Source organism: Durio zibethinus, chromosome 15, assembly GCF_047325235.1.
Source record: "Durio zibethinus cultivar Kanyao isolate XHJ-2024 chromosome 15, ASM4732523v1, whole genome shotgun sequence".
In the NCBI taxonomy this organism is placed as follows: Eukaryota; Viridiplantae; Streptophyta; class Magnoliopsida; order Malvales; family Malvaceae; genus Durio; species Durio zibethinus.
In genome coordinates, this window is record NC_143176.1 from 21,430,600 (window position 1) to 21,455,539 (window position 24,940).

At 28.2% G+C, this 24,940-nt stretch overlaps 2 protein-coding genes across 4 annotated transcripts; one reads left to right on the forward strand and one right to left on the reverse strand.

Annotated features, from left to right (window-relative positions):
* Positions 1–271: 271 nt before the first annotated feature.
* LOC111302129 (DNA replication factor CDC6B-like) lies at positions 272–5,606 on the reverse strand. 2 transcript variants are annotated; one of them, XM_022898066.2, is made up of 17 exons: positions 5,269–5,606; positions 4,481–4,535; positions 4,182–4,402; positions 4,022–4,099; positions 3,838–3,947; positions 3,650–3,756; positions 3,456–3,515; positions 2,896–2,969; positions 2,740–2,790; positions 2,596–2,645; positions 1,999–2,134; positions 1,780–1,869; positions 1,588–1,650; positions 1,404–1,499; positions 1,160–1,249; positions 954–1,074; positions 272–822 (listed from the first exon to the last, which is right to left on the reverse strand). In XM_022898066.2, exons 1-16 carry the CDS (start codon positions 5,488–5,490, stop codon positions 1,042–1,044), a joined length of 1,536 nt encoding a protein of 511 aa, XP_022753801.2. In that variant the 5' UTR covers positions 5,491–5,606; the 3' UTR covers positions 272–822; positions 954–1,041. The 2 variants fall into 2 exon arrangements, with proteins under 2 accessions (XP_022753801.2, XP_089600440.1); XM_089744314.1 differs by having other exon boundaries at positions 4,022–4,096; positions 5,269–5,604.
* Positions 5,607–19,528: 13,922 nt separating this feature from the next.
* Positions 19,529–23,069, forward strand: LOC111301330 (uncharacterized). Of its 2 annotated transcripts, none has more exons than XM_022896920.2 (3): positions 19,529–19,723; positions 19,987–21,543; positions 22,174–23,069. In XM_022896920.2, the coding sequence occupies exons 2-3, from the start codon at positions 20,129–20,131 to the stop codon at positions 22,421–22,423; spliced, it is 1,665 nt and encodes a 554-aa protein (XP_022752655.2). In that variant the 5' UTR covers positions 19,529–19,723; positions 19,987–20,128; the 3' UTR covers positions 22,424–23,069. The 2 variants fall into 2 exon arrangements, with proteins under 2 accessions (XP_022752655.2, XP_089600915.1); XM_089744789.1 differs by having other exon boundaries at positions 19,716–19,824.
* The last annotated feature ends 1,871 nt before the right edge of the window (positions 23,070–24,940 follow it).

Consider the following 24,940-nt stretch of genomic DNA (forward strand, 5'->3'; position numbering starts at 1 on the left):
AATAAAATATTAAAATAAAAAATAAAAATTTTATCACTTTAAATTATTTTTTTTTTAATTTGCATCATTTTCATTTTATGTGATTAGTTTTATGCACCTGTAATATTTAAAACATTCATGATCTTCAACATATTCTTATTACCAAAAAGAGATATTTATAAAATTATTTTAAAAACTCTTGATTTTCAACATATTCTTATTAGTTTAAAAAATAAATTTAGATGAATATTTAAAAAGATTACAAATTTTAAACAATGCCCTTATGTGTATAAAAATTGAAATTTTAATAAATAAATATAAATGGATATCTAGATGTTTAAAAAATGTATTATCGAAATAATAACTAGTCTCATGTTTGCTATAATCTCACATTTGAAGCTCACAGGTGCTTGACATTCCGACCAAGATCAACAAAGGTACAGTGGAAATCATCACCGTCGTGGAGCTGATTAAAAAGGTTGAGAAAGTTGGCTCATCTAGGCTGCCCATCGTTCAAAGCTTGGGATAAGACCATTTTCATATATGGTCTTGTTGTCCTATCTGTTTATGATAATGAATCAGTCTTCAGCCCTGAGGTGCTTGAACTAACTGAAGATGATCTTATCGTGAAGTTGGTTAACAGGCTCTCCATGGTTGCTTCCTTTTCACAGGCTATTTTATTCCCAACTCTTGCTGGCGCTGCATCTCATATGCTTGTGAATGCCTACAAGAATGCTGTTTCTGTTGCTGTGGCTTCAGATTATTCCTTCCGCCAGACTGAGAAAGTTGAAGAATACCGGAAGGTTGGCTTAAAATGCATTGTTTAATGGATGAATTGCAAATCTACATCAACATCATAATAACAATGAGCATCAGATCAACACCATCAAATAAAAATTGATGTGGAAGAAAAAACACATGCATAATCAAGTGTATCATATTTATACATAATTGTAGAAACAGTGGCTCCAGACCTTAATTCAGTAGCAGGCAAATTGTAGAATTTGAGACAGCCACCAAATCAAGCTATCACATGTCCTTACAAAATAAATTTATGCAGATTCACTGAAGACAATTCCGAAAGAATCGAACTCCCTGTTCCAGATAAATGATTAACATTAAGATAAAGTTTAATACTGAAGATAAAATGTTGTTTGTCCTCAAATGAAGGAATCTGTACCTGCAGTGCAAAGGAGATGTCGGCTTCATCAGCTTTTAGTGTTACTCTCCTCGATTTATCATCACGAGACTGGCCTAGTTTGAAGAGCCCCTGTATATTGAATCATGTCAACATCGAGATTTTTTTCTTTTTAGGTCTATTTAGATAGTTAAATGCCTCTCTAGAAAACAGTTACTGCCATCATCTAAAGCTAGGTTATGAGAGTTTGAACTGAAATTGAAGAACAAGTATATACTTTAGTTACCTCATCATTTAGCACTCTGCACATGCTTAGAAACTCCAAAATTCCAACTGGTGGTATCAGTGTTGATTTGCAAATGTCAATGTATGATTTATTTAGCTGTACCAGTGTAACAACACCCTTACGTATTAATTTAGCAACGACTAAATGTTTCAACTTATTATTGTCAAAATTGAGAAAAACACACCTCCCCAACTGTTGTATCCTTCTTTCCGCCTCGGAAAAACTTTACAGCAGAGCAAAGTATAATCTGCAGTCACACCAAACAGCATGAGAGATGGTGAAGCAGCAGAGACATGACTTAACAGCATTTGTCTGTTGCATTCATGATAGGCTATGTTACCATTGCACCGAAATTAATATTTATGATCAAACTTACTAGTTGATGCTGAGGAAGAGACTGTATAGTATCAACTATAGGTGATCTGAATGTCTTTGACAATGCGAGAGCCATATGATCAATCCTGACCTGAAATATATCATGATGTGTAAGCTACTGTCAGGGCTTAATAGGTAGCTAAGTAAGCATGATGTGTAACACTAATGTAATAAACTCAAACTTGGAAGAGGTAATCTTAAGCTATTGATGACCACTTACAGTATTATTTTCTTGTGCTCGGAAGATTTCAAGGGCAGAAGCTGTCTGCTGGCTAATGAACTCCCCTTCTACTGACACCAAACTCACATTGCTTCCAGATTCTCTTAATTCTACTTCTAGAATTTCCACCGCACTCCTGAGACAAACTGAAGAATATAAGCCAATAATTTAAAGTGATTACTCTGGTCAAGGCAAGGAAGGTTTTTTTTTTTTTTTTTTTGCTAAAAAGAAAGGTCTTATTCATTAGGGAAAAAATTAGCTATGATGAGGATTCTTAAGAGATGAAAAAAGAATATGAATATATTAAGAATTTGCAGATTATGTATAATCACACATTAGAGACCAAACACTGTTCTTTACTTTTCTTTTAGCAATATGGTTTAAACAATGAAAATAAAATGCCATGAAAACCTATAGAATTTAAAGTATATTTACTATAATCAACTCTGCCTTGCAAGGACAATACTTTTTGAAACAACATTAAACTAATATCAGTTATACTGTCACTTCTAGGGCCTAATTGGTTAAAACCGAACAATTTGATACTTCAGACCATATATAGTTAAGTTGCAGCAACAATAGCAATGAAACACTGACCTACAAACACAAAGAGCTTTCCGCATGTCTCCAGATGCAGCTGCAACTTTCTGTTAGATTTCATGCTGTCAGTATCAATTGATAGCAGATGAATTAAAAACAGGAAAAGGTTTTCAACAGAAGACATCCAATCATATAACTCACTCTGGCGCAAAGTTCTAATGCTTGCTGCTGGAAGACAATATATGGAAGCACCTGTTAAGAGTGCAAATTCATTAAAACCCAATAACATGAATTTACCACAAAAATTAAAATTAGAAGTAATTTTATACAAAGTGTGAAAGTGGAGTGTAATAATACCAAAAGCCTCTCTTGAAGTATTGAAAGGATTTGATCTTTAGAGTAAGCACGGAAGGTTACAACCATTGGCTTGCCTAACACAGAGAAGTGGTAGTATAACAACTTAGTATTACTTCAAAAACAACCAAGCATCCATATTCCACATTGCACCATTGCAAGTAGCCACTACCACAGAAAGAGACTAAAAGCATTGCTTGAAATTAGTATCAGCGGAGAAATAAAATAAAGGAACAAAAATTCAGAAAATATTAGACTAGTAAGTAACAAGGAACAAATCCAAATCCCTCGGCTAGTAAATATTAGACTGCATTTTTTCAAGATGCTCTCATTTTCAACGCTGGTGCTTAGGTTAGCAAAGCAGGAAGATAGCTAGATGGCAATCCACTATTTTATAGTTGAAAAATAATCAGGACAAGAAAAAGTTATATTATAGCTAATTCAGAAGAAAGAATAAGATTCAAGAAACTCAAAGAAACAAGAGCTGCTACCACAAGATGAATTTATAAAACCAAGCTCAATACTATCATTCTCAACCAATGTAATGAAAGTAAAGAGCTCACAATTCAATGACTGGAGTCTTGGAAGAAACCGATCAGCTAGGTCAATGGAATTAGCTATTCCTGAAAAAAAAAACGGGAATAACATTCATGAGCGAACAACAGCATGAATCAAGACAAATAAGGATTAAAAAACATTTTGCAATCAAGACAATTATATAGAAATGAGTGTCTGACATAGTTGCAATGAATGATACCTATCAGTATACATCTAGAGAATGGAAAAGTTGTAAGCATGAAAAGATCATGAAGTACGGCCCTGTCCTTCGTAATCAAATAATCCAATTCATCGGCAATAATTATCCTGCAAAAAATCATAATTTTGGTTAAGGCAAAAGGAGAGGGGAAATAAAGATGCTTCAAGCTAGTTGAGGTAATTTCTCACATCATCTTCGAGCTGGATGGTGCCTGTTTATTAGAATACAGGTTCTGTAGATGTTGTAAATGTGATGTTGAGCCCAAAGTTTTTTTCTTTGATTGGTGCTTGCCAAGAATCTGCCAAGGTAATCATCAGGCAAACATTTGCAGAATTCAAGATTTGAATGTTGATGAAATCTTAATAACAATACCTTACTAAAAATCTCAGATGTGTTTGCTAAAGAAGTACAATTCATTGCTAATACTTCGGGCAGCTGCAACCCTTCCTGCTATATAAAAAGGAAATAATTGAAAGTGATAATCCATTTCAATAACATTACAAGGCAAAGGGATAAAAAGCAATGAACCTACCATTTTTGCCCAGTCAATAACTTGCTGTTTTACTTTCTCCATTGATAACGATTTCCCAGTCCCAGGACACCCACATAGATACAAACTCCCAGCTTTCTCTTGTTCTACACATGCCTTGCAGAACTCCAAAATCCTTTTCTGTTCATTTTCTCTGCACACAACAGTTGATGGAGCTGTTGAAACATGCAATGCCTCCTTAACTGCCCTCATTTGCTCAACAACTTAAAACAAACCAAAACCAACTTAATATCAACATTGATTGCTCAAAATCAAAACGCAAATGTATATTACAAAATTACCTCTCGGATTCCAATTTTTCTTCACTGGTTTTTCACTAAAATCTTCCTTAATTCCCTGTAAACATATAAAAATTAAGCAACATTAAACATATTTTAATCCTTATCCATTTAGGGTGAATAAAATCAGCAGATCCAAAAAGAATTATTAAAAAGAAACAAAGGCATAAATAAATGGCTTTTTTTTTTTTAATTTATCAAAAAACAACTAATTTTTCTATTAATTGTAATGATTGTTCAGATCAAATCGATTAAATTTTTTAATAATATATGAAATTATAAATTTTTAAAATTTGATCAATCCAAATTAAATTTTTATATAACTTTTATAAATCAAATTTTATCAGTTAAATTCGATTTAATTCATTAATTTTTAAATTTTAAATTTTTATATTATTTGAATATAATTTTTAATATAATTTAAATATAAAATAATTATTTTATTTTATAAAATTTAAAATATATAAAAATTAATAGAATATATAATACTATTCGATAGATTTGACCTTTTTTTAATTTTTATTTAAATTCGAAATCAAATACAAATTTAATATATATATATATATATTTAATATCCTAATTTAATTTAAATTAAATTAAATAATCAATCCGCACCAAACTCTAACTAAAATTTCAAATCAATTTTCAATTTTCTTCAATTTTTTTCTCATCCTGTTATTAATCTCATTTCACTCAATTATCTCAAAAATAATAACAAACTCTATAACTAGTTTAAACAAAAGCTACCATACAATAATCAAAGCAGTAAAACTTTTATATTGATGGCTCACATTTGCAGGGCTGTTTGGACTTGAATTCAAACGACGGCGAGGCGATTTAATTTTCGGCGTCGACACTGGACTCTCCTTCGCAGCCGCCTCATCGGATCTTAACCTCCGTTTCTGAGGAGTGCAACAGCCATTGGATCTAGCGGAACTACTACTCTTGTCCGACTTGATGGCGGCCACCATTCCCTTGAAAGGAGACGAATTGCGATCGGCAATTGCAGGCATTATTGAATAAAACAAACTTTACCGGATAGATAAATTGGGAACAAAATTCAGGGATTTCGATTCGATTGACGATAGACTGATAAAATATGGTACATATATAAAAGAAAAACATTGCAAAAAAAAAAAAAGAAATGAGGAGCGGGTAACTGTTTTTTCGCGGGAAAAAAGTTTCGTCTCCCGCGTTCTATTCGATTATTTTTGAAGGCCCTTCGGCTACTTGCTCTGTGTTAACCCAATTAGCCTAAAGTCTCATTCTGCATTGCAAAACAATGACCGGCCCAATAGAAAATGCCTGTTTTATAATAAAATATTTAATATGATACATAAATTTAAAAAAAATTTAATATAATATCTGAATTATAAATTTATTAATTAATATGATATTTACTTATAATATGATTAATTTTAAATGATAATATATAATTAATAAATAATTTTTTAAAATATTATATTCATTAATAAATTTATATATTATATAAAATATTTTATTATAATTTAAAATTATTCATAACAATAACCCTTTAATTTAGCATGCTGTCAGTCCAAAAGGTTCTCAACTCCAAAAATGAAGTCAATCACATAAATAAAATTTTGTCTTACGTGCTATAAATCATTGCAAAAACAACAAAAGTTTGTTCGTCAAAATCTCTACTCCTCTATCCATAAGAAGTTTGGTAAGCAGTGAATAAGCACATATATACGCATTTTGTCCACTATTTTAAAGCAAATATTTTTGTCACGAAGCCATTAATATTATATAAATATATAAAAGTCAAAGTTTTTGGTAAAAAGAAAAAACAATCTTATTTGAACGACTTAAAATATTGATATGTAAACGATTTTAAAAATTGTCACATGACATCTAATAAATATATTTTATTTTATTTTGTATATTTTAAATTTAAAAATAATTCAAAAAATTAAATTGATTATATTTATGTTTTTATTATTAACTTTAAATCATTCTCAATTCAATTCATATTAAAAGTATTAAAATTGTAAAAAAAATTTAATTTGACAAATTAAATCAATTAATATATAATTAATAATTTAATAAATACTACAATTAAAATTTTAAAATAATTGATTCACTAATCAATTATTTGATACATTTATATTTGATTAAATATGGTATCCATTTGAGTAATCGATATATTTCATGTGTAAATATAGAAAGCAAATATATCAAATTAATTTTTCATAATTAAATTAATAGAAAAAACATTTTATTAATTTATATTTGATTGATACATTTATATTTCATTAAATATGATTTCATTTGATAAAATATTAATGGATGTTTGATTTCATTTGATAAAATATTAGCACATGTGGATTTTATTTGATTTCATTTGTAACGTTTTATAATTTTAAAATTTATATATTACTGCATGTTGATTTAATATAAATTTAATTTTTTTTATTATTAAATATAATAAATTTAATTTGTTTTATTATTCTAATTAATATATCTCTAAATGTTAATTGCATAATTAAATATTGTAATATCAATCAACTCACCATACCATTATCCACTCACAATTTTTATTATTTCAATATTAACTTTTATAATTTAAAATTATCTTATTAATTAACCTACAACACACTTTTTGTATAAATAACTTTAAGTTAAGCATAATACATCTTTAACTATTTTTCACTAATTTTATATCTTTTAATTACTACTCAGCTTTACTTTAATTTTTTCTCTAATTTTCAATTCGCATTGTTTCTTATTCTGTGCTGCTAAAAGATTTTTTTTTTATACTTATATTTTATATTTCTTTAATCATGATATTAGCTTTTTTCAAAAAAAAATTTGTTGATGATTGATTTAAAAATGATTAGGTATGTACAAGGAAAGTATTTCACCAATAGAGTCATTATCATAAAAGTTTATACCACTTTTGGTTGGTACTATATGTCTATGTGGATATAACAAGAAACTATTTGAAATTGATGAGAAATTCTAATGTTATTCTTGTAATGTTGATGTCCCTAATCTAACTTAAAGATAATTAGTATTTATATTTTTTATATTTGATATAAAAAAAAATTATTATTCCATTATGATAATAAAAGTTTTTTAAATTATTATATTATATTTATAATTGTAGAATTTATATTTTTTATGGGTAGAAATTGAATATCGAGACATATAATAATTCTAAAAGGGTGATGTTCATACTATTCAATACAAAAGCTAAGGAATTAATTAATAGAAATATTGATAATCTTTGTGAAATATATATTAAGGTATTAAATTAAAAATTATTTTAATAGTATTTAATATTTAAATTAATTAAATAATATATTTATACTTATGATTTAGGAAAATAAAGATTATAAATTTTAAAAAATATATGAAGATTTTAGAGGTAAATTTTGTATCTTTAAAACGAGGGTAACCAAACATAATATTAAGATAAGTAGTACAAAACTTATAGTAAATAAAGTGTATAATTTTAATCTTAAGCTTGAATGTAAAAACTTATTGGAAAAGCTATGTATAAATTTATTATAATGATTATGATTGTTATAAAATTATATAATTTAGATTATAACTTAACTGTTGTCAAATTACATACAGATTATTGTTTTATCTATCTCTTTACTTACATATGTGAAATCTATTGACACATCAAATAAAACGACACATACTTCAAAATAGCAAGAAATACTGAAAAATCAATCGTTGCATCTTCGCTTCAATAACAACTTATGAAAGAATTCCCATGAAAAAAGTTTGTATTTGAGATTGATTTTAGTGATTAAATTTTTAATTTCTTGAAATCCAAAACATTATTGTCTTTTATTTAGAGATTATTTGGATTTAATAAATTATAGGTTGAGTTTTATTTAGAACTGATAATAATATATAAGTTATGAATTGTTCATAAATTTCATGGCTTATATTATTATTTTAAAAAATTTATATTTATATGAAATTTACTGATATATAAATATATTTTCACGCATCAGACGGGTTTAAAACTAGTTCTTAATAAATTATTAAAACATGCATATCCTTATTATATAGATACAAATCTATGATTTATTAATCGACTATATATAGATAAAAAATTTTTAAAAAGATCAATTTTCACGTGACATTTATATGTATAGATATAGAATTAATTGAAATAAACTTCCATGGAATGAATATAAAATAATTCAATTGATTTATATAATAATTTTAAAATCTAGGATTTGGCATGCTAGATTTATAAATCCTTCTTTGTGATTTTTTTTGTTTGTATTAAACAAAATTTTCCAACTTAAAATCGATAATTACTATAAATCTAAAACTTCAGTGAAAACATAAATAACTTTGGGACTTATATTTTGTATGGAATTGAATGGCCAAAGGTGCGAAGATACTACTACTCAATGCTATATATGGGAAATAATTGGAATCGCTTCATCAAATGGACCCCCTCCATTTATGGACATACATATATAGTAGGCGAAAGTGAGGCCTTGCATATCGAAAATGACCTACCAATTCTAAGATGTTTTCAGTTGCCACATTACCAAAGTATCCACTTAATTCCTAGTTCCTTGCAATTAAGATTTAAAGTCTTTTTATTCATATTTATCAGCTGTGGATTCATCATATCCCATAACCTCAACCAAAAAATGAAATAAAAATTGATGTATGGCCTATGTTTGAAGTCAATTCATGATATAATTACTTAGCATGAAAGCAAAATTATTTCTACATAATAAATTCATGTTTTTCCCACTTACTATAAATGATTTTACTAATTAATAGACCTGATAATTGTATATTTATATCGTATAAAATATTAAAATTCATATATTTATGTCATATTTTACACAAAAATTATGTATTATAATTCGTGTTAATATAAAAATATGAAAAAAAATTTTATTTTTATTAAATTCATATATAATTATTATTAAAATTTTAAAACATGTTATCTTCATATCCTATTTTCATATTGTATTCGTGTCATATTAGCATGTCTTATATTATCAACAAAATGTGTAGAGGTATTTTAGTGATTTTGGGCTGACAACGGAAACAAAAGGGTACATCATGAAAAAGTAAAGATGGAACTATCAGTTTGGGGAGGGAGAGGAAAGGAGAGAATAATCGATCCGTACGTAGACGAAGAGATAAGGAGATTGGCGTGGCATTGGCGTCTATATGAATGTCCCTGTCCGATCCTTGAACCCCATGTGTGAAATGAGAGGCCCATCCGCAACTTTTTCCCGTCGGTTATCGCTACTATTCTCATAATACAAACAATCAAGTCTCGACGACATATATCTACATCGACCTATCTCTTCTTCGGTTCTTCCTCTTTGTTTAGATGACTAAACCAAAGAATTTCCATCGTGTGAATCATGCTCTCTTTATCTTCAAACATCGATCTCTATGGCTAAATGCTGAGTTTTCTTTTTGTTGAAAAAATCATCAACATCAATAGCAAGATTTTTGTTGAATCTCAAAACCCTACCTATCAAGTGGTCCACATGTTATAGGCCTGTACATTTTGAAGGAATCTTGGAGAAACAATATATTTCTATGCTCTGTAGAAATTAAGGACACAATGGGTTTCATTTTCATCAAAAGATTTTTCAAGAATGATGAAAATTTCTTGCTAAAAGATAAGAAGCTTTGAGAAATATGCCACGTAGATTGCTTCTTTGCATCTATATCCTCAAAAACATGTGTAGCTTTTGTGTTCAAAGTTCAAACCTTTATTCTGCAATTAATTCTTAGAACATGCTTTGGTTTTCTTTTTTCTATTTTTCTTCGCAAATAAAATCTTCAACAAATCCAAAATCATATTCATACCACTATTACAGCTTCACATATGAAGAGTCTTTTTGGGGGTTATTTACTACTCTAATATCAATAAGTGCGAGAGCAATGGAATAGATTAAAAATTACTTCTGCAGTTTTTTTCGATCTAGAAAATGAAAAAATTATAAATTTAAATAATATTCAGGTCAGCCTATCCAAAAAAGATTCCTGCCAAAATAAATATTAGTCAAGAAAATAATGGACAAAGTTTACCATCAGCAAATAAGATTTTAATCCAACAAAAATTACACTGACAGTTTGTAATTAATTAGAATATTATGTTAAATATTTCAATACATATGTGGAGTTTTGACACCACTAAGAAAAAACCTAGTAGGCATTCTACCATTGGCTGTTAGTGTGACCACAGTTTCAAGTACTAATGATCATGAAAGTTGATGCCAAATTATCATGGTTGAGGTCAGATAGGATTTTTTTGAAGGGTAGTTGGTTACTGCCTGGTTAGGCCAAAGATAAAACTGGTTCCCAAACTAATTTGAGAAATAATATTTGGGTTTTTAACATGAAACATGGCCCCTGCTTGGTTGTTAACATTATTCTGATGATCTTTACTTGAAATGAAACTGAAAAGAGAAGGACATATAGCTAAGATTAATTGATTGAATGAGGTGTTTTATTAGCATGTTCCGTCACATTCCAACCACTTCCATTTCAACCTGTTTCTTCATTGCTTTTTTCTTCTTGCAATTTCTTCAAAACTGGCATCTATTTTGGCCTTTTCACTTTCACAAGTATTGTTTGTCTCTTACCTAATTTTTGTGCTCCGATCTCATCAACTTCCTGTATAATTAGTTCCATTCACTGTTTCTTTGACAGAAAGTCGACTTTTTTTTTTTTACAAAAAAAAATCAATACGACAACAAAAAAAGTTGTAGGTGCTATATGATTTAATATTTTTGCCGCTCAAAAAACCCATCCTGATAACATACTTCGATGATTAGGTACAAGCAAACAGAGTTTTTTTTTATAAATTATTTATGAATATATTTATTTTTTATTTATTTTTATTTATTTATTAAACTTTACAATAATTTTGAACATCATTTATATGTTCATTTGTTAAATGAATCAAATATAAATAATTTTTTATTCGTTCATTTATAATCATAAATAAACTTATTTACGATTTATTTAAAAATCATTCGTTTATTATTCATTTATAATAACACTAATAAAATTATATTTTTACCTTTTATCTTAATCTAATTCTATTTTAAGATTCGTTTATATTTGTTTGAGTTCATTTATATTCATTTAAAGTTCATTTGTTTAAATTTATCTAATTATAATTTGTTTATTGTTTATAAATATATTTATTTATATACGTTCGTGAACATATTTATTTAATATTCACAAACAAACTCATTTAATTTAATTAAATGAACACGAACCGAATACAAATAGTATATTATTTAAACGAACAAACATGAATGATCAGAGTAATTTTTTTAATGAATACGAACACTTTTAAAAATAAATAAACAAACACAAACATACATTTGTTCGTATTTGGTTCCTTTATAATCCTATCAAAGGTAATTAATAGGAAGGAGAAAAAAATTAAAAAAATCAAAAATAATTTTGAAATTATAATATTTTATTTGATTCGAATGGATTTTTTTTATTTTTTGGATATTAAATTCATATATATTAAATTTAAATTAAATTTTAAATCGAAATATGAAAATTGAATTGAATTAAATTATATATTTTTATTAGTTTTATATATATTTAAAATTTTTATAAAACAAAATTAATTATTTTATATATAAATTTATTTAAATATATTAAAAATTTTATTAAAATAATATATAAAAAAATTTAAATTAAAATGAATAAACTAAGTCAAACTAAATTGATAAAATTTAATTTAAATTAAATCGATTTTAAGATAAAAATAATTTGAATTCAAGTTAAAATTTAAAATTTCTTAATACTATATAATATCAAAAAAATAAAACCCAATTTCATTGTTATTACCCCTAATAATTAATTACAAGTAAGGAAAAAAAGTCCTTGAGGCAGGTAAATGTACTTTTCGTGGTTGGACAGGGCATATGCTGAAAAGCTTATAAAAAAGGGCAATGACTTATCCTTTACAAATCTCTTCGAACCTGATGTTGTCAATTTAGGCCTAAAATAGTCAATAGCCAATTCATGGCATGCCACTTTCTTGGAATCAAATACAAAATCATCTCGCAAATTGAGCGCTTCAATCAACGAAAATGAAGAATTAAAAAAAAAACAAAAAAAGTCCTACGGTGTGTTTGGGTATGAGATTTGAATCCGGCGATTCGTTTGGAACGGGACTTTCAATAGTCTAAAAAGCCAAATACTTTGTTTGGATGAAGAAACAATGCATTTGGAAATCAAAACCCACCTATTTATATGGTTTTAACAAATTCCTCTTCAATCACCTTTCCTGGCCCCCACCCTCTCCCACCATGAATAATAAATTATATATAGATTATGAAGGTTTTTATTAAATTCTGTTTACATTGATTATTACGTGAATAGTTTTTTTATTTGACACATAAGAATTTATTTAAAAAGTTTATTTACGTGGATATCTATTTTAATAATTTTTAAATTATTGATAATAAAATTTAATTTAGATAAATTACTTTTTAAAATTAAATAAATTTCTTAATAATCTAAAAATATATTTTTTAAATTTAAGATTTTCAAATGTAGTAATAAGTTATCTATTAATTTAATCATTTTTTATTGTCATTTGTCTATTATCACTTATGATTTATTAACAATCTCTCATTTCTAATGAAAATCGTAAATAACTATAATTTTCTCATTAAATTAGAGTCCCAATATACTTTCTAAGATGTTTTTGTTTTTACCTTTGCGTCGAATTAATCTTTTAAAGATAAATACATTAACCTACAATTATCAAATCTCTTCTTTATTACAACTTTTAGTTAAGTTGTAACATCTTTCCATTGTTTCCTTTAACAATATTAAATTCATATCTATATATATATTTTTTGCTCTACATTGATTTTAAATTTGTAGATATTCTTGCTCAAGTATTGCACAATTGATAAATCATGAATCATAATATTTTTTATTCCTTTGGGCAAATGAAATTTTTATTTAACATGTTTGTATTATTTATATTTTAAAAGAAAATTAGACAATGCAAATGAAAAAAAGCATATAGTTATTACTATTACTACTACTATATTTTTAATTTTAATAATTGGTATTTTAATTAACATTTATATTCTTTCATAATTATCTTACTTTTAACAAATTAACCCAAAACTATTACATGTATTTTATATATACATTATGCATGTAAATTAAATTATATTTATTTATGTGTTTATACATATATTTAAATAAATAAAATTAATCTATACATTGCACGGCTCACAAACTGATTTTTAAAATAAAATATTAATATTTTTAGCTTTAATTTTTTAATTTTTTCATTTTTTTAATAAAATTTATATATTTTTTAAATCCAATGATAATCATATTATATATTCTTGTATTATATTATTTTTATTTTTAATATCATTATCATTCTTTTATATTTATTTTTTTATTTCATTAAATTCTAATTCCTTAAACTCTCCTATAACAAATATTTAGTCAAACAAAATAATAATAGATACAAATATTTTGAAATAATGAATTTTAAAATACTTATATTTAAAAAATTTTCATCCAAATACATTTTTGTCCCATAATTCGAAAGAAATGTCATGCATGTAAACCACTTGCATGTAGTAGAGGTTTTCGAAATGCAACAAAAGCTCATCAAGTTGGTGACAATTTCGGGTAGGAGGTTCTATCGTCAAAGGTTTTGTGTCACGGATCTAAGGAAGAGTCATGAATCTCACATCGAACATAATAAGAGGGTCACTGGGGTATAAAAGAGTTCATACTATCTTCGCCTTGTGAGACGACTTTTATAGGATAAAACCGTGAGGTCAGGAAGGGTTAGAGCGGATAATACCTCACAAAAGTGTGAACCGTGGCATGAAGGTTGATCTGGGATGCCGGAAGGGTGAATACGCGGGTCTCGGAGCCGCGCAGGTTCGAAGCTTAAGTCTCGACTCGTGACAAGTGATATCAGAGTTAGCTCTATACCGTTCGATCCACGTCAAGCACCTCGAAAGAGGTAAGTAGGGTGGTCAGCCTCCGTGACGAGGGCGTCACGAGGTTAGGTGCAGGAGAATGTCACGGACCTAAGAGAGAGTTCTGAATCCCACATCGAACATAATAAGAGGGTCACTGGAGTATAAAAGGGTTCACACCATCTTCGTCTTGTGAAGCACCTTTTGTAGGATAAAATTGTAAGGTTAGGGGGTCAGAGCGGATAATATCTCACAAGGGTGTGAACCGTGACAGGAAGGCTAATTTGAAACGTCGAAAGTGTGAATGCTCGAGTCCCAAAGTCACGTAAATTCGAAGCTTAAATCTCGACAAATGACACTTAAACTTGTATAGATTTGATGCAGCGCTGAATTTGATACCGTTAGCGTGTAAATGCAAACAAAACAAATAAACAAAGTAGTTATGCGGTTTAAAGGAAAAAAATACAAATCTGAAGTCTGGAGAGTGAAAGATAACGGTGAGGTGTGGAGGGCTAAGCAGTGTGAATGGGAGTAGGCGGGTTACCAACCAGATTCATGGCGTGGAATGGTTGTCTTGTCAAGATTTTTAAAATAAAATATAAAAAATAAATTTAAAGAAAATGATAAAATAATTATTTAAATTAAAAAAATAAAAATTCACTATAATTTGACTAAAGTGGTTAAAGGACCATAGGCCTAATTTTTCAAATTTGGTTGGTCTTGCATTAATTAAAAATTAGTATATATTAATATTTAATTAATGATACTTGACATTTGCAATGCAGTAAACCTTATTAAAATTTATTTTATTTAAAGCTTAAACTTGTCGAATTAATTAAAATTTATCCAAAACAGATAAAAAAAATTAAATAGTTAAATATATATAAAACAAACAGATAAATTTGTTCAAAAAAATAGTTTCAACTGCTCAAAATTAAATAATTTTTGTTTATTCAAATTAAACAGTTAAATCTATAAAAAAAATAAATATTTATCTGTTTATATAAAAAAATACACAGAAACAATTATTAGAACTATTCCTCTTTCTTCAAAGTCAATATTTATTTTATAAAAATTTTACTATAAAATGCTTTATAAAAGTTCAGTTATTTTGTGATATGCTAATGAATGCTTGATAAATTGATTTCATTAATGCAAAATATAATTAGTCATTGGGCTTTATTATACCCTCAAGATTTATTACCTACAACTTTTTAGTATATCTATTAAATAAATAATACAATGAAGATAAATAAAACCTTAAAAAAAGTGATACCATTATACGCTTTCGAGTCTTTCTTGAAATTTTCATATTTATTAGAAGCAATAGTTTCAGATTTTTAATGTTTGTACAATACCAACAAAACCACGCCTTTTAGTTAGGTTTCAATGCTGTGTAGTTGAACTTATCATAGTATCAATTGAATTTAGGTGTCAAATTTAATGAGATCTATTTAGTATAAAATTTTTTATAAATTTTTTTCAATCGTAGTTACAATAATTTTTTTAATTATAATTATAATAATTTTTATTATTATTTTTAATCTTATCAAAATTAATTTTACTATTTATCCAAATGAATACTAAATGTCCTGGACCAGCTTGGATGACCTACAATTTGCACACAATTACCTCTTTGCATAGGCCAACTTGGTTGACCAAATAGTTAAACGAAACTCATTAAACCACAAAAAGTTAAGAATTAATGAATTTAAAATCATATAACAAGTTGATAACCTCAAATTGTATAGCAATAACATAGTATGAAATTATGAAATTTGCAAGTTTTGTTGTAAATTGGTCAATGTTAATGCTTGAAATTTATCAAACCCTAAATGAAATGAAAGAAAAATGGTAAGATCGTGATTTTTTAGTATATATATTAAAAAATCAAGGATATCTTAAGATTTTGCTTGAATTTAATTTTTTAAAATTATTTTAAAGATGTATTTTTATATTTTTAGAATTTTACTTTTGAGATAATTTTCACAAAATTTGAACTTTGATCGATATGAAAAGAAAATTCTGTCAATAAAATATGACACAATTGATTAAGAATTAAGGTTTGGATACAAAATATCAAAGTTTAAACCCTCATAGTCTCCCATTGATAAACCAAAGTCAAGAAGGAGAAAAAAAAAGCATCACAACGTTAATCTTATCGTCAAACATAGGATCGGAGTAAGGATATATCAAAATCATGATGGACCACTTAATATATTATGAGTGTGCACACCCAAAACTTATAAAAAAAAAAAAAGGGTCTAACATTGAAGGCAAATAAAGATATTATAAATTAATAAAAATAAGAATTGATTCGACACGGTACTAAACAAGGACAGGAATATGATAGAAAATTATAGAAATAAAAAATGCATTTAAAATAATCAATATAAACCGTTATAAGATCTCCAATTTAAACTTTGAACCGCTGATCTTATATTCTGTCGTCACCTTCAACACTTAGCCTCTATTTCTGCTGATGTAACATTGCTCTCACATTCTCTTCCGAGCTTTTCATTTTGGACCGTCGGCTCCTCATCACCTTCTCAACTAGGCTTCCTCTAAATAGATATTTTCTTTTCTAATTTTTGTCCTTTTTTTTACATTAAAATTTATGAATTTTTTAATAAATGAATGAAAATATAAAAAGGGGGATAAATTTATAAAAAAGATGAGGAGAATAAATAAATAAATAAATAAAAGATAACCGGTTATATGTTTATTCTTTGATGAATAACGAAGATATTATAATTTAATAAATTTGATAATTTAAATATTTATATTATATAAAATATTAATAATTTATATATTTTTTGTATAAAAATGTACTTATTACAATTATATATATAAAAATATAAAATATAATTTTATAATTTTTAATAAAATTTTAAATTATATTTTTTTTATATTTTTTTATTATAAATTATATTATTATATCGTATTTAAAATTATTAAAATTTTAATTTAATAATTGGCTTATATATATAGAATATAAAATTCAATTGACTGGCACTTTGAGTCAAATTGAGCACATGTCATTTTATGTTTCAATTTACAAAAACACCCTTTCCTTTCTTTCATCTTCCATTTCTGCCACAATAACAAGTTTAAAACTAATTAAGACTTCATAAGTCTTTGCTCTTAATGATTCAATCACTCCAACTATAATATGATAAATTTATCAAGAGTTAGGATACTTATGTGGCTGCAACATGAGAGTAGAAAAACAAATTTTGAATATTTAAAATTTAAATTTTAAAATTAATAAATATTATTTTTTAAAAATAATTATATAAATTAATCAAATTAAATTTTAAATTTTAAATTCTTAATTTCATATACTATGTGAAATAATATTAATAACTATAAGTTTTTAGTGCTATTATTATTTATTTATACAAATAAAGTGACCTGTTTAAAGAAAAATAATTAAATTGTAAGTAATAAAATTTGAATTTTAAATTTAGGTATTATATATTATTTTTTAAAAATGATTATATAAATAAAATGATTTAAGTTTTGGATTTTACTTTTACTATTATTTAATTTAATAAGAAAATTTCAGAAAAAGAGCTGGGTATTATTCCCTTTTCCAGCTAATTTCAAAAGTTGTTAAACGCATGCAAATTTGCAAATGACTGTTACAAAGAAACAAACTAAGCAACAAGCTTGTTTTGGGAAACATGCGTTTAACTTCCTTGATGGTGAGATATAGTTGCTTCATTGACTAAATTTTATTACATGCTTCTCACATTTTTTAGTAATTAAAATCATCATTGACATTTCAAAAATATATTAAAAGTTATTTCCTTTTTTCACATCTCAATTTTTTAATTTTTTTATAAGTAAAATTATTTAATTATTTTTTCTTTCATATAAATTTTCAAAATTTTTTTTAAAAAAAATCAAAAACTTTTCTCGGATTAAATTTTTGAAAAATTATATAACTTTTTGAAAATAAAATTTGGAAATATTATAAATCTTTCTAGAAATAAAATTTCAAAAAATTAAATTTTCATAAAGGTTTATAAATTTTTATAAATTTATTTTCGAAAAATTATATGATTTTTTAAAATTTTTCAAAAAATTATAAAATTTCAAAATTTTAAAAAATAATTAAATAATTTTACTTACAAAAAATAAAATAAAACAAAAAAACATTTAGCAACACTCTTCGAGTGACTGTTAACCAATAAGCCTCCTCGGTCTTCATAACTTTCCCTAAAAAGCTAGAGAAAATTTTTGCCCTCACGGTGGTGATTTAACAATATTCAAACATGTTTAATCGCTAAGCCCTCTAATTTATGTAAAAAACTCATAGATTTGCTTATTCATTAATCCATCTTATAGCTGTTTTTTTTTAAAAAAAGAACATTTTATACTGACACAGATTAATTCAATTGGTAAAAAAAAAAATGAAAAAGCTCGTTTTTTGTTAATTAAAATTTGATTATAATGAAAAATAGTTTCAAAGTTCAAGATAAAAAATATGGATTTCAAATTTTAATCATATTTAAAAATTAAATAAAATGAAATTTAAAAATAATTAATAAAATAAATAAACATTTTAAATAATTTCGGTTAAATTAATTGTGAAATATAAATTAAAAGTTTGAAAATAAAATTACAATGCTATGAAATAAATAAACCCGATTCAATTTTCCCAAAATCAAAAGGTACAAAAACGGACACCTGTCAGAGAGAGCAACGAGGAAGGTCGGTGGAATGATCATCGTTTCTCCGATGTCTATTAGAAAACAAAATTTCGAAGAAGGCGGTGATTGTGTGGAAACGTGGCGCAATTAAAACGGCCAGATCACATCCATTTTCGTTCGTTTCGTTGAAAATGAAAATTAAAAAAAAAAAGCCAAAAAAAATAAAATAAAAATCCCAACAAACCTGAACTTAACCAACAGGTAACCGGATCTCCCTGTGGAAATCATTTTGTTTTCTGTTTTTCTGTTTATAGACGAGCTGAATTCTTCACTCTGTTTTAACCGACTTTGGCTGTTATATATTTTATAGTTTTTTAAACAAATGTAATATATATATATATTTTATTCGTCCTTTCTTTTTCATTACATTTTTGGAAGAGCGAAAGAGCTCGTTGTATAAGAAGGAACGCTTAAAACTCTCTCTCTCTCTTTTCTAGTAAGCTTCGCTTTCGGGCTACACCGGAGCTTTTACTCGGGTGGCGAAGAAAAAAAGGAAAATTATTTTTTTATTTGTTAATTTCATCGCAGTCCGAGCTGAAAAAAAAAAAAAATCTGAAGTAAGTTTCTTCATCAATAATTCCTTGAAAAAATGGTTTGATATTTTTCTTGGGAATCTCGAATTTAATCGGTTTTCGAGTTTCGAGATACGATTTTCTTGGTAGAAATGTGATTTTATAGATTTGAGTTTCTCCCTTTTTTGAGAATTATTTCTTTCTATTTTTTTTCAATTTTTTTATTTTTATTATTTACTGGAATTATTATTGTTCTTTTTGACTTTAAGGGGAGAGTGATTTCAAAGAGATGGCTTTTTATTTTTCAGGATCTTAAAGGATAAAGCTTTGGGTGGGGAGATTCCAATTTGAAAGAGGAAAAGATTTTCCGGCAAGCTTTTTAGAGTTTTCTAAGGCTCTGTTGTGCAGCGCTTTCGAAAGGCCTTAATTATCACCGTCGAGCTTTAACAAATGGTTGTGAAAGTAGCAGCTACTGCGCGTTTACAATGGTCAAAGCCAATTCTTCTTCAACCTCCATCTTCCTCTCAAGCTTTAGCTTCAGCAATCTGTTCACCTTCCCTTCCAAAACGCAGCCGTTGCGATGACGTTCATGTTTCGAAATCCGTTCCAAGACTGAACCGGTCGGCTCTGTTCGGTTCTCACTCCATCAATATCCAACGGTCTCGATCTTCCGAGTTTCTCAAACCAAGATCCAGAACTTTAAGAAAAGCTTTCAGCGCTAGTTTAGACGCCTTCTCGGATGAAGAATTTTCGAAAAAAATTGAAGAATTGGCTCTGAGATTCCAATTACCAGACGACAATGATGACACCAACAGCAAAAATAACAGCAATTCTTTAGATTCTGAAAGGTCCGATTCCGATACAGAATCTTTGAAATTCAACGAACAACCATCATGGGTAGAGAGAGGCGAAGAAATAAACCCGTCAAGCATTGAGCGAAAAGTCAACAGCGTTGATCTTCCGCTTTCGGTTCGAATTATAAAGAGGAAATTACAATGGCAAGAAGGGTTTCGAGAAGCAGGGGAATCGGCTTATTGTTCAATTAAAGAGGCGTTTTCTTCAATGGTTTTTATAATCCGCGAGCTTCATATTTACACTTTGCAAATGCGGCAGCTATTGTTTTATGAAGATTTACAAGGGATTATTGTTAGAGTTCAAAAAGAGATGCATGCTTCGTTCGTTTGGTTGTTTCAACAGGTTTTTTCTCATACACCGACTTTGATGGTTTATGTGATGATCTTGTTAGCAAATTATTCGGTTCATTCTATGGGAAACAACGCTGCTCTGGCAGCGGGAGCGAATCCGACAGCGGGGTCTTATGTTTCTGTGGCTGAAGTTCAAGATCAGAAGCATCCAAAGTTTGATTCTTCGTCAATAAAGTCGTTTTCGGTGTCCTCATTGGGCGGAAAAACTACTTCGATTGGCGGAAACAATGGCGGTGGTGGAAAAGTAAGGCCGGTTGCAAGTGGTACAGACGGTGATGGATGGTTTGATGGAGCAGACCAATTCAGAAGCATTGTTCCTGATGGTGTTACCCAGTTATCATCTCCAGGAACAACAGCGGAAGACCAAACAGAGTCAATATCAGGCCGAGAAACTATAGAAGAAGAGCTCAGTCTCTGGAACTCAATTGTTGATGAAGCTTCAAAAATGCAAGCTTTATTTAGAGATGAAACACTCGATCATGAAACAATTCAGAGATTTGTTTCGCCTGTGACGGCGAAGATCGAGTCGGATGTTGATTATGAAGATTATTTCAGAACAGAGCTTCTTTACCAAACAGGGTTGTCACAAGAGCCTAACAACCCTCTCCTTCTTGCCAATTATGCTCAGTTTCTCTACCTTGTTGCTTATGATTATGACAGGTACAAAATCGTCACAATCTTTTCATTCAATTTCCTTTATTTCCATATTCTTTTGCTCTATTTTAAGTTAGCTTTCACTTGATTGTTATAACATAGTGCTGTTTTAAGTTTTTAACAAACTGGGTGCCTAGATTCAAGCTGAAAATCAACACCGACTCGAGCACTGAGCTGATTCAGCTGAAGTCTGAATTGCAATATTATCTATTTCTTGGCTTTTTGTTTATGACTACGCAGAAATAATTTATAAACCTTTTAATATGTTGTCAAGCTTGTCGTTTTGCCCCTACTTGGGATGGGTTTTTCTTGAATCTCTGATAGAGGGGAATGTGCGGTGCAGCTTCACAGTTTTCCCTTCCATGGCAAATATGAAAATATCCCCCATCTATCACGTATCACCTTTGTGCACGTGACTGTTCACGCGCATAACAGGAAAATATCTCGCTCGCATGCCTTAGAGCCTCAGACCTATATGAACTGGTTGTTGAATATATAGCTTTTGACTTCAAAAAGAATTTTCCAATTACATACGCGTGTTAGTTGAAGTGTTAAACTTTACTTCAGATGATGGAGATTACAGCTGTTTTGACCGTGAGGGTTTTGTTTGATTGTTTCTTTGTTATGTGAAAACAGAGCGGAAATGTACTTCAAGAAAGCAATAGAAGTGGAACCAGCAGATGCAGAAGCATACAGTAAATACGCGAGCTTTTTATGGAGAGTGAAGAATGATTTGTGGGCAGCCGAGGAAACTTTCTTGGAAGCAATTTCAGCAGATCCTAGTAACCCTTATTACGCTGCAAACTATGCTCATTTTCTATGGAATACTGGTGGAGAGGACACTTGTTTCCCTCTTAGCTCTCCGGACACTGCCCAGGAAGCTTAAACCCTTTATGGAAAAGAAAGAGATAAACATCAGAAACATAACCCACCAGCAAATCCTATGGCCGCCAGCCTCTTTTGTCTTTTCCTTCTGAAATAAGAAAAATAAAACCCTCAACAAAGTAAATGGGAGAAAAAATAATTTCTTTTTTTAGAATCTTGTGTTATTCTTTAATAGTATTTCCTTTTAAGTGACTGGTGAGACAACTTCGAGAAGGTTGGGGTATTTGAGATGTTTGGAAGCAGTGTTTCACGTGAGGAATTGGGGGAAATGCATCCAAGGTGGCGACAATGGGAAACTTGTTAAGGACTGTGCTGTGTCCTCTGCAGGAGCAGGAGGGCTGGCAGTCGAGATCTACGGTTCATGCCTCCATGGGGACTTTGGAGTTATGAGTTGGTTTTCGAACTTGGAGAATGGGCCATTGCAGGAGGGATGAAGCTTTCTTAAGCTTTTTTGCACAGCTGAAAGAACATTTATCGCTTTTTGGTTTTCACCAATCCACATGAAGAATTGCAATTAGTAGTATTTCTTTTTTGTTAATATAAGAACCATTTTAAATTTTGTAATTTTATTTTATTTAGAGATGGCAACCGGTGGGGCACAATGGATTTTTATTCATCTTAAATTATATTTAATTTTATATATTTAATATTTGAATTTGATATGATATTAAATATTTATCTACAACTTGATTTTGATTTTTAAAAAACAAATTAATCTTATAAAGTCAAGTTAGAATTCGAAGGTTTTAGGTTGCATTGTCAACCTTAATTTTATTCTTCAAAAGTTGGATCGAATCTAGAAATAATCAAATATGCCAAAGAAACACATGCTTCTTTTGAGTTGCTTTTGGTCATCTTGTTTCATTTTGCATGCATTCCACTTTAAACCATTGTTTTGCAAAAAGAAGGAATTACTTTTAACATATAAAGTAAGCTAATTGTATTGGATGGCGGCTAGAAGACGGGAATAATTGTAGTATAAACTGATTCCTTTTGTCTGATTAGATATCTTCCATACTTTTGCTCGGGCTCATTTGAAAAGGGTCTGCCCCTGAACACTTTATCAGACTTTGACTAGAACTTTAAGGTATCACAGAGGAAATCAAAACAGGTTGAAATGTTCATGTCCGGCAATTACGATAATTTCTCGAATTCCTTTTGGTTTTTATTTCTATGTTCATGTTCAAGCTGTGATGTTCTTCTTGTCCTTTTTGTTGGTCCTAAAATATCATCCAGCCATAAAAAGCTAGCAAATCAAAAGTCGTTCAAGTAATAGGAATAGCTAGGGATCGAGTTTGGCCAAGCAGAGACCAACACTCCCCGTGTCTCTTCTTTTACTACTGCTCCATGCCTTTTCAACCAACCTGTTTCTTCCTCTCTTCATTTTCTATTCTTATTATTTCTTTTATCAAATTTACCAAACCCAAAGAAAGGAGAAAAAAAAAAAGAATAATAAAATAAATGTTTGTTATGATCTAATTAATAATTTTTTCACATGCAATTTGTATGAATATATTGAAATTTATAATAATTTGGTCTGATTTTATAAATATTTTTTTTATAAAAAAATTTGAATATAAAAAATAAAAATTATAAATATAAAAAATCGAACTTTAACTTTACAATAATTCATCTCCTAAAAAAAATAAATAAATTATTTAGGTTAAACTTCGAATTCAAACTTGTTTGTTTTGAGTTGAATTGAAATCTTACAAAGCATATATTTTTGGGTGAATTTAAAGATGTCTAAGAAAGAATGCAATCAAACTCCAAATCATGAACTAAATTTGAATTGTTCCATCTTCATGAGAATGGGTTGAGGATTCAAATTCAAATACTTATTTTAATTTTTGATTTTTTTTTACGTTATGTTTAAATAAATATTAATAAAAAATTTAAAAATATATATTTGGATAAAGAAAGTTTTTTTCTTTATCCCATTGGCCTCTATTCAAACTGTACAAGCAAAAAGAGAGTATCTTACTATAGGTACAAGGATACCATGCCATAGTCGTATAATCTGTTAATAAAATATTAAAAAATTAATTTTAATTATTAAAATTTAAATTTAGACACTCAAATAAAAATTAGAAAGACAAAGATAGCCATAAGAAACTCGGAAATGGCAGCCCAGATGTCATCATGGGGTGCTTTTTAACTCTGATGAGAGTAGAGTCTTTACTAACGAGTGGGGTGGGCCTTTTCCTTGAGAAGCAGACATCTTCTCCGCTCACAACGCACGATGTCATTTAGGAAGTTTGAGAAGCCATCCCCGCAACAAGACAGCAATTCCCACGTTGCTACGGACAAAGATTTGGATAAAATTTTTTAAGATGAATTTTGTAAAATTTTTAATTAAAAATAATTAAATAAAAATTAAAATTGATAGGTTGAAAATTTTATTGTATAGATTAAGTATGTAAAATTTTAAAAAAATTACATAATTTTTTATAAATATGTTTAGATAAATATTTTTAATAAAAATATTGATATAATTTTTATTATTGAATAAGTATTA

Bases quoted from the DNA above. Each gene is read 5' to 3' on its own strand.
- LOC111302129 (XM_022898066.2), bottom strand. From the start codon at position 5,490: ATGCCTGCAATTGCCGATCGCAATTCGTCTCCTTTCAAGGGAATGGTG. The intron at 2,970-3,455 runs GTGAGCTCTTTA...TCTCTGTGTTAG, and splicing joins AAGACTCCAGTCATTGAATT to GCAAGCCAATGGTTGTAACC. The intron at 1,651-1,779 runs GTAAGTTTGATC...GTGTGACTGCAG, and splicing joins CTCTTCCTCAGCATCAACTA to ATTATACTTTGCTCTGCTGT.
- LOC111301330 (XM_022896920.2), top strand. From the start codon at position 20,129: ATGGTTGTGAAAGTAGCAGCTACTGCGCGTTTACAATGGTCAAAGCCA. The intron at 21,544-22,173 runs GTACAAAATCGT...ATGTGAAAACAG, and splicing joins GTTGCTTATGATTATGACAG to AGCGGAAATGTACTTCAAGA.